The sequence below is a fragment of the Blennius ocellaris genome (genome assembly GCF_963422515.1).
Source record: "Blennius ocellaris genome assembly, chromosome: 10".
NCBI classification, from domain to species: domain Eukaryota; kingdom Metazoa; phylum Chordata; class Actinopteri; order Blenniiformes; family Blenniidae; genus Blennius; species Blennius ocellaris.
Window position 1 is genome coordinate 8,670,656 of NC_137659.1, and position 10,391 is coordinate 8,681,046.

The 10,391-nt window shown below is 41.8% G+C and overlaps 1 protein-coding gene across 2 annotated transcripts; it reads left to right on the forward strand.

Moving 5' to 3' along the window:
• Positions 1-4,293: 4,293 nt before the first annotated feature.
• On the forward strand, positions 4,294-8,969 carry gata6 (GATA binding protein 6; the record flags this gene model as incomplete). Of its 2 annotated transcripts, none has more annotated exons than XM_080503867.1 (6): positions 4,294-5,146; positions 5,567-5,733; positions 7,297-7,422; positions 7,516-7,603; positions 7,690-7,784; positions 8,802-8,969. In XM_080503867.1, 6 exons carry the CDS (start codon positions 4,309-4,311, stop codon positions 8,967-8,969), a joined length of 1,482 nt encoding a protein of 493 aa, XP_080359993.1. The 2 variants fall into 2 exon arrangements, with proteins under 2 accessions (XP_080359993.1, XP_080359992.1); XM_080503866.1 differs by having other exon boundaries at positions 4,309-5,146; positions 7,690-7,775.
• Positions 8,970-10,391: the final 1,422 nt, after the last annotated feature.

A 10,391-nucleotide genomic window follows, 5' to 3' on the forward strand; every position in this document is an offset into this window, starting at 1 on the left:
AAATATGCACATCTGTGTGTTTGTATGAAAACATCTATAAGGACATTCACGTTTGTTATTGTGTCCATGTTTATAAACATACTGTCTCTGTTATTTACACGTTCAAAACAAATATCAGATCAAAACTAAACATGAGCTAATGATTTAATTGACAAAGTAGGAAAACATTACACTCCAGAGGTAAAGCATATCAATATTGTTTTTTTCCAAAGCTGCAAAAAATGAGAAACTATGTTTAAAGCGATGTCAGAGATTCTCACTACTGCCGCCCTGCGAAAAGAAACAAAAACAAAATATTTCCTATTCTATCTTTAAGTATAAGCCTTACTCCTGAAGTTGTATCGCTTAATTCATGGATAATACAGCATTATATGATAAGTTGTGTCTTAAAAAACATGAAGTATATTTGGAGCTCTGTCTGCTAAATAGGAATTCTGGCGCCTCCAGGGGAATTTGTTGGTTCTGCAGGTGACATATATTATTTGGGTTATGATTATTCATTTATGCCAGCAATAAAAAAACCAAACAAACACCTAGATTGATATGAAATAATGTGTACTTCGATATTCAGTTAAGTTGATGCAGTCACATCCGTCATCTGTATCTTATTGTTACTGAGGATCGGATTTGCACTGACTTCAGTTCGTGACCTCAATTTTCTTTTCAGGATGTGTTCATTCCATTAGTTAAACCTGGTCATTTCAGGAGGAATTCAGGCTGTAGGTTTAGTAGGAGGAGTTAAAAACGGATGTTTACCTGAAACAAGTCATGTGCTATAGGAAGGATCAGGTTCAATCAAGCCTGAAGTGACTGATAATATAAACGTGTCTCGTGCTTTTGGTGAGAAGAGGTGTGCCCTGCAGTGTTTGGCTTCACTGTCATGTTTCATTAGTCTGTCACGTCTGCAAACTCCAACAAACCACTGGGGGAAAAAATCTATTGGCTCCAAAAATATAAAAAAAAGTTGTAGTAGAGAATTGTGATATATTAGAAAGTGAAAAAAATCACTTCTTATTGTTCTTTCATTAACGTACCAAACTCCAGGTTATTTAACTTAATATCAATATAAAAGACCAGATGTCCCTTTTACACGTTTTGATATATCAATTGTATATAGTTTTCCACGTAATCTCTTTGGTTTTCTATTTTTACGCACCATTGTAATGACGCATCATTAAAGAAAAAACATACATGCAACAAGAAGTTGCACTTACTTTATGTGCGTGATGTGGCGATGTTTTTATTCAATTGATGTAGCCAGAAGGAAAAAAGACGCCTTGAGTGAGCAGCAGCTCTTATCTTGATGTTCGACATAACAATTTGTCTCCAATGTGCAGCTATTAACTTTAAATGTCGAACAAATAAATGAGAATTTGTGATTCAATTACAAAACGTGTTGTTGTTTTTCCCCCCTGAGTTGATGGCATTAGTGTTAATATGCTGCTCAGCTGGAGGCGCCGCGCGTCGTGAGTGGGTGAATGATTCAATTGACACCCGCTCACTTTTGATCACCGATGTTTATTGCGCGCGAGCGCGTCACGGCCGCGGAGGCGTGCTGAGAGTCTGTGCGTGCACACTCACTTGGAGCCTTTCAATCCGACACCCGCGTGCTGCACTTAAATAAACTAATTAACGATCACAGAAAAGAAGGGAGCCGACTGCGAATGCATGAGAAGGGGGGAAAGGGTGGGTGGGGGGAAACGACGCACGTTTCGAGGATGAAATCTGGGGAAAGAAGCTATAAATGGATTGGAAAAAAAGGGAAAGTGAGCCAAAATAAATAAATGCTGTGTTCACGTTGTAGTGCAACAGGGAGAAATAAATAAGACAATAATATCAACAAATGATGACACTGCGTCCGCTTTATTCAAACAACGGCTGCAAACAAACATAGAAAATAACCCTAAATAATTCAGATCAGATAGGAAGCATGTTGTGAATCCAATTTCTTTTTAACATAAAAACACAAACGGCCATAATCAAAGACCGTAATCAAAAAATAATAATAACAATGCTGTAAATTGCAACTCATTGTAAGTACATAAACATGAATCTACGGGCTCATCAAAGTAGAATTGAACCTATTTGTATTCATTTTCTGGACTGACGAGGTGAGTTGATCTAATTAGGAGTGTTTATTGATTAATCCCGAGGATGAAACTGTCTTTCAAATTCAATCTCAGCCTATTGAAAGGAAAACCCGTCAGACCTGTTCGATGAACGAAACGAAACCCCTTATGCATCTTTTTAGTCACCAGATTTCCAGTTCAAACAACACATCTTCACGTGTGTCGGCGTTAAAAGTCTCATGGAAAAGGCCGCAGTGTGTGTAGTGATGAAGTTTCGATAAAAATCTAATTGAAGCATTAAAAAAAAAAAACATTGATTATTAATGACGCGATGGTTGGAAGCAATTTAGAGTTACAGAAACCGTATTTATTTATTTATCTATCTATTTATCTATTTATTTATTTATTTATTTATAACAATTATCAATTATTATTTTTTTCAGTATTCATAAAATATATTAAAGCGAAGTAAAGTTACTTTCTCCCACTGTCTTAGCAGTGATTACGCACTACAAAACAATAAAATATCCCAATTACACAAGCACTTAAATAAGGGTTATTAAAGAATGAAGTTGGTTGGCGATAAAAGATTAAAACACGTCTTTAACAGGCCTGTTTTCAACTTCTGCTTATGGTTTATGACAGAGTCCAGTTAGTGCTCACGTTGGTTAAACGGTGGAACAACACAAACAAGCAGTGTAAAATGTGTCTGTGTGTGTGTGTGTGTGTGTGGGAGGGGGGGTTAAACATATCATTTGAATTTGTGCAGCTTGCATTCTGTTGTTGCATAATAAATGAATAAATAAAAAATTGTGTAAATCACCGATCACCAAAAGAAAAAGTAAAACACACATCACACTTTGTATTTCCAATATTTGATCATTTGTAGGCTTCAGGTGCAGCCGCAGTTAAAACTTTTATAATGCGTCAGCAGTAGATAAACTACTACTTCTACTAAATAACATTTAAAGTAATTTCTCCACCAATTTAAACCGTAAAAAATAAAGCATTATGTTTTGCGTTTCCAATAGTCATTTGCTAATAGATCATTTGCAGGTTTGGTCGTGAAAAGATCAGCTCGGCTGAGAGGATGCAGAGTTTCATTTGTTTCATTTGTTTCATTTTTGTCCCCTGGAGGAAGAAGAAGAAGAAGAAGAAGAAGAAGAAGAAGAAGAAGAAGAAGAAGAAGAAGAAGAAGAAGAAGAAGAAGAAGAAGAAGAAGAAGAAGAAGAAGAAGAAGAAGAAGAAGAAGAAGAAGAAGAAGAAGAAAAAACAGTCAGAAGTTTTGAAACTCGTTGAGGCGTGATTAAATTTACAAATCCACAGTGTTCCAGACGTGATCGTATTTCTTGGCCTGTCTCTGCTCCTCGCTCCTGATTGATCGGAGGAGTCCACAGGCTGGCACCCCCATTGGGATTTTTTTTTCCTTTCCTTTCTTTTTTTTTTTTTTTTTTTTTTTTAAAGCAGCGGCGCTGCGGCTCCTCTTGATTGGTTCGCCTCGCGCTGCCGCCACAAGCGCCTCCTCTCATAAACGTCGGCGGAGCGCGGAGACGTTTCCCATTACTTCCAGGAGAAGCAGCGGCTCACCCGAACAACAGGCTTTCTTTATTGTGTGCGCGTGCGACTTATGGCACTGCACTAGCAGGTACGTGGAGTCTTATTTTTCTTCCAGTCGGTCCTATGTCCGTTAACATCTGTCCCCTGCCGCCGCGCCGCGCGCAACGGAGGCCACGCTCATCATTTCGGGGGGTATTGTTTTATCACCGCGGCCTGCCTCTCCGGCTCTTATCTGTTCTGACTCTTATCAAACGGTTATCTCTTTTGCTGTGAAGACATATTGCGTTTTGTTTCCTATCTCTTAAATGTGTGTGCGCGCGCGCACGCGCGTGATGTGGGAGGATAGGGGATTTGACGCGGATAGATCCAGTGGCTCTTTAAGAGCTCTGGATGAAGGAGCTCGATGGCAGTCACCGCGCACTGGATGTTGTCGAGCCGGCGCCCGGTGAGGGAGAATTAACAGTCACATTATGGCTTTTTATTGTGGACGGACTCGAAGATGAAAACTCGCTTTCCCCCCACGAAACTTGGCGACTTTCTCTCCAACGCGTATTACGGATACACCTCTGCTTTCTGCTGACACCCTAATGCTTCCAACTCTTTGGTTTTGATTTCTTTCCAGGGTTGGAGTACTCCCTGACCATTTTTTTTGACCCACACTGTGTATGGAAAGTGCTCCTGGATGGACCTGGGCGACAACGGCTGGTCCATGGTCAAGCGCGAAGTGTCCAGCAGCCCAGGGTCACCGGCCGAGCAGAGCTACCTGCCCGGGGGCGGTGACAGCAGGAGGGACGAGCTGAGGACTCCTCCGAGCGAGCTGGACGCGCTGCATGGCCACCGCCGCTCCGACAACCGATCGCTACACTCCTACCTTCACTTCGGACACCACAACAACACCCTGAGCGCCGCCGAAGACATCCCGCTGTTTACGGACTTGGACCAGGGGAGCAAACTGGTCCTGTCCGCCGGAGCGCACAAGGCCGGCCTGCTGGTGGACCCCGCCGACATGTACCAGACGCTGGCCATCGCGGCGGCGCAGAGCCAGACTGGATACGAGTCCTCCTCCGGCGGATACATGCACTCCAACCCCAACTCCCCCGTGTACGTGCCCAGCTCCCGGGTTGGCTCCATGATCCCCAGCTTGTCTTACCTGCAGGGCGGCGCCTCCGCCCAGCCCGGCCACGGCGTCTCCAGCCACTCGGTGTGGACTCAGTCGGCCCCGGAGAGCCCGTCGTACAGCACCGGGAGCCCGCACGCCTCGGGCCGCTTCCACTACCCCCCGAGTCCGCCCATGAATAACGGGGCGCCCCGGGGGGACAGCGGCTACACGAACACGCTGAATGTGGGCAGCAGGGATCAGTACGGCCTCTCCCGGTCCCTGAGCGGCTCCTACCCGAGCCCCTACTCCCCGTACGTGGCGCCGCAGCTGCCCTCACCGTGGACCGGGGCGCCTTTTGACAACAGCATGCTGCACACGCTGCAGAGCAGGAGCGCGCCCCTCATCAGAGGACCCAACGGAGGTAAGAAAAGTTACCTAGCGGGAAAGAATGAAAAGAACTGGCTTCTACAAATCAATACAATCCAATGTCAAAGAAATACCCCAAAACGAGAGAAAGTTTCTCCAACTCACAATCAATTTAGAAAAAATATATAAAAAAATTGCGTAAAAATATATGAATGTTGGTGTGTTTATATCCAGAAATGTTAAATATGTTTGTGCACACCTTGAGAAATAATTGAAATGACAATCTGAAGTTTTTACGCATAATTATTGGAAGTTACTTAAATCGGACACAGTTAAGCAAACTGATTTATCCCTTAAAATATACATTTCCCCATTTCTGATGATGGTGGTTGTAATAATAATAATAATAATAATAATAATAATAATAATAATAATAATAATAATAATAATTTGTGCGTCTTCCTCTCAGTTTCAGATATTCTGGATGACATGGGGGAGAGTCGGGAGTGCGTCAACTGCGGCTCCATCTCCACGCCGCTGTGGAGGCGCGATGGCACGGGCCACTTTCTCTGTAACGCCTGCGGCCTCTACAGCAAAATGAATGGCCTCAGCCGGCCATTAATTAAACCGCAGAAGCGCACGGTAAGGACAGGAGCTGGAGGGGGGGCTTGGAGGAAAGGGGGACGTGAGCACTTAGTCACTCCATTTTCCTGTTTAATTGTTTCAAACAATCGCTGGAGGTGATCACGGATGATATTCATCAGAATAGCTTCTGGCTTAAGGAGTTTTAAAGGCGATCGCTTTTCAATCTGGGCTCAAATGGATTTAAATGCGTTGTTTGTCATATTTACATGCGCATTTAAAACAAGCACATTGTGGGAGAAAGAACAGAGGTTTTACATGACATTTGTGTAATTCTAAAGGATGCGGGTTTCGGGGAGGCCTTTTATTACGTTTTAACATTTTGGCGTTGTATTGAAAACCATGTACATTTTGATGGTATTTGTGCAATATTGCACTCTTTACGCACATGTATTTCAAAATTATACTGGAAAAAAATCATTTAAATTAACGAGAACATATTGGGAATATCCCTGTTGCCATTACGCACAGCTTTAGCTAGAAAATCACTGCGAGACTCACTGAATTTTTCCGACCCATTAAACACAGATTGTAATAAATGACTCCAAGATATGGGTTCCAAAGATTACACGACTGGATTTAGTAGCTAGATTTAGTAAAGTATTGTAGTGTGTCGTTTATAGATTTGTGCAATTCAACATTTGGAGTTCATCTCGTCTGAATCCATTAAGTACAATTTTTGTGGCATATCAGACGTCACTTTCAGACTGATGAAATGTCACAACCAATTAAACCAAGATTGTAATACTAGGCTCGCCGTCATAGGTTCGAAAGTAAGAACTACATATTGAGATTTTAGTGGCATTATTGAAGTGTCTCGTTTATTGTTGTGATTTCACAACATCTCGTATCCATCTCGCCAAACACTTTGAGTTCTTTCTGGTGCCATTTTGTGACTTACGCACATAAGCTGCTGGAAAACCACGTTACATTGAACCCCTCCTGAAATGTCATGACCAATTAAAGTGTTATATTGTTATAATAATACGTTACGTAACAATACGGCTCCACGTTGTTGGTTCATAAAATAAAACAAATAGCCCGTTTTAAATGTTATAGGAGTGCGTCGTTTAATTTCGAAAATTCGTATCATTGTGCCTAAAATTTTGAGTTCACGTCTGCTGGTGCTATTGCGCACCGTTTCTGAAGAACACCAGACGTCACTTTGAGACGTCATGAAATTTAACGACCAATTAAACGAAGATTGTAACAATAGACTCCAACTTATGGGTTCGAAATAGGGTGGTTGGATTTTTGTTAAATTACTGGAGTGTATCGTTTAATTTTGGCATTTGACAACTATTGCGTCTAACAATAGTCTAACATGGTGTCACTTTATGAACCGCGCACAGCTTTTGCTGGGAAATCTGGCGTCAGGCGCTTCCTGGGATTGAACGCTTCACGTATCCGTGCGTAAAAGGCCCGTTGAACTCACATCTTAATTAAATCTGCAGGGATTAATCTTATGTGGATATTATTTTTGGGAGATTTCCAATTCCATATTTATGTGTGTTTTTGTCATCGACGTGGGAATAATCGTAAATGTTGTGTTTGTGTCATCAGTCCACGTCCAGAAGAATCGGCCTGTCCTGCGCCAACTGTCAGACGAGCACGACCACTCTGTGGCGCAGAAATGCGGAGGGGGAGCCGGTGTGTAACGCGTGTGGCCTCTACACTAAATTACACGGGGTGAGTTGAGCATTTACCCATCGCCTCCACCTAATCCGCTCTTTGATTTTAAATGAACGCAAGGTTCTCATCAATATTTCACTGTCCTCGCAGGTGCCGCGGCCGCTCGCCATGAAAAAGGAGGGAATCCAGACGAGAAAAAGAAAACCCAAAACTCTGAACAAAACCAAGGGATCCTCTGGTGAGTGTCTGACAAATACATTCCCTTCTGGATAATTGCTACTTGAATTGTAACAATGTATGTGTGTGTGTGTGGTGTGTTTGCAGGAAATAACTCTGTGTCCATGACTCCCACATCAACCTCTTCATCTAATTCTGAGGACTGCTCGAAAAATAGCTCTCCTTCTGGACAGGTGTCTGGGGTAAGTCTTTTGTTTAGAATTGTAAATATCTTCAGATGGGACATGCTTACCAAGAAGACTTAATGCATTTCTTTCGCTTGAAACTTCAAGGAATTATTGATATAGTTGCTCTTAAATAGAATATAAGTATTACAAAGCCTGTATTTTCAAAGTAATCAAATCGAGATTTATTGTCAATTCTGCCTTGCACATAATATACTACTATCTCACCCAGGATCAAAAAGAAAAGAATATGGACAGAATATATCACCTAAAATAGAGACGATAGGGAAGAAATTAAAATTGGAAATGAAAAAAAAAACCTGAAACGTGTCATATAGAATAGAATAGAATAGAATAGAATGGAATGGAATAGAATAGAGCCCTTAAATGTGCTCTATATAATACACTATACCCTGAAATGTGCTATATGTATTACAATATATACTGAAATGTATTGTACACAATAAATATACCCCTGAAATGTGCTATATATATTTATAAAAAAAAAACTTAAAAATACTATAGTAAAATAAAAACCTGTAATGTGCTATATGTATTATAATATATGCTGAAATGTGTTGTACACAATACATATACCCATGAAATATGCTATTTAATAAAAATGCCCTGAAATGTGCTATATATAATACAATATACATTGAAATGTGCTATGTTGAATAAAATACACTCCGAAATGTGCAATATACCCCTGAAACAAATTTCACAGATAAGTAAACAGTCTCAACTACACTAAAATGAGTATTTAACAGGTTGATCTCTTATTGATTACCGTATAGATTATAGTCTTAAATGATCTGTGGATTCTTTGGTCACCTTTGCAGCAGCTTTTTCATTCTCACACAGAACGAATGCAGTGTGTCACCGTACAATTACAAAAATGTGAGCTTTTCTCATGGACATGTGTAAGAAAAGTGGAATGTCCTAAAAATCCACCCAAAGCAGACCGCCTCTCTCTGAGAGGTGTGTGTGAGTGTGTGTTTTTCCTGACCCGTGTGTTTTCTTGTGTGTTTCCAGGTCAGCTCGTCCGTGCTGTCCAGCTCGGGGGAGGGCGCCGGCTCGGCCTCAGCCTCGGTGAAGTACCCGGGACAGGAGAGCCTGTACAGCGGCGGCGTGGGCCTGGGCCAGTCTTCAGAGGTAGCTTCAGTGCGAGGTGAACCCTGGTGCCCCATGGCCTTGGCCTGAACATCCAGAATGTTGTAAAGGAGGGGGCAGCGGACGGAAAACAAAGCCCCCCGCCCCCCCTTCTCTCCTCTCGCCCTCCTGTCTGGATGCTGTATGGAAGTATTGGAGGCTGCAGCGGGAGATGATGTTTGCCTTCGTTAATCTCTGGAAGAGCGTCCACATGATGGATTATCTGGGATTAGGGGTTGAGATCGGGGAATCGACGCGGACACGGAGGGAAACTTCAGGCCAGACGATCAACTCCGGTGGTTCAACGGTTCTTGGACCCGCTTTGTGCTCGGCGTTCCACCAGAACCAGTCCTGGGCGTCTTTAGAGAAAAAAAAAGCCATTGTGTACATACCGGATTTCCTCTGAAGACAGAAAGAAAGGTGTTGATTGGATATAACACTCTTTAAAGGACTCTTTTAGTTTCTTCCACAACTGGAATCATACCGTAACGTGACGAGACGACTTTTATGAATCAAAAGCAACCAAATATTTATAAATCTTCCATTGTTGAAAACATGGCTCTGATTATTAATAAAAACCATCACTGTAGAGTAGAAGTCAAACCATTCTGATGTCGTCTTTTCTATTCCTCTTTTGTTGAGTGGTAGTTAGTGTTTTCCACTGAAAGCTCTTACTGTATCTGACTTGGTTTAAACAGGGTATGAGTGAATGTGTATGTGTTTTTGTTTTTTTTCCCCCCCACCATTTAATCAACCCATCTTGGTGAATGTTTTCATGTTGTCGGTCGGCACCTCGGTACTGAAGAGCTCATGTATTTTTTTTTTCTTTTGAACAAAGCACACCCATAGATTCTGCTGCCTGCACCCCCCCCCCCCCCCCCCCCCCCCACACACACACACACACACACACACACACACACACACACACACACACACACACCCCAGCTGCCTTCTAAAGGCTAAATTACGCCCGGAAAGATATACGAGGTCACAAACTTCATGCTGATGTGATTAACGGCTCTGCGGTTGCATGTACGCTGATGATTCATTGCAGTTTGTTTTAACCCTTCTGTTATGCTGCAGGTCAGACTCACCTGTCTTAAACCCTCCAGATTAAATACAAACGTTTCTCTACTTTAAATTTTTTTTTATTTGGGCTTTATTAGTATGACTGTGGTGCACACGGACATTCTGTTTGGGTCAGTTTGACCTCGCTGCACAAAGCTTTAGAACCAGATTTATTTTCTGTTGAAATTTGAGAAATGTTAAAGTTATTTTCAGAAAATCTTCTTCTGGGAGGAGTGGATGTATTCATTACTGCAAATCTACATTAGGTGTTTATTAATAGGGCTAAAAATGTATGTTTAAACATGTGGGGAATGGTAAATCCTTTAAGAACAATTTATTTCTCAACAGTTTTACATTATAATACTTTTTTCTCCATTCTGCTCCAGCTGAGTGATGTATCGCAAT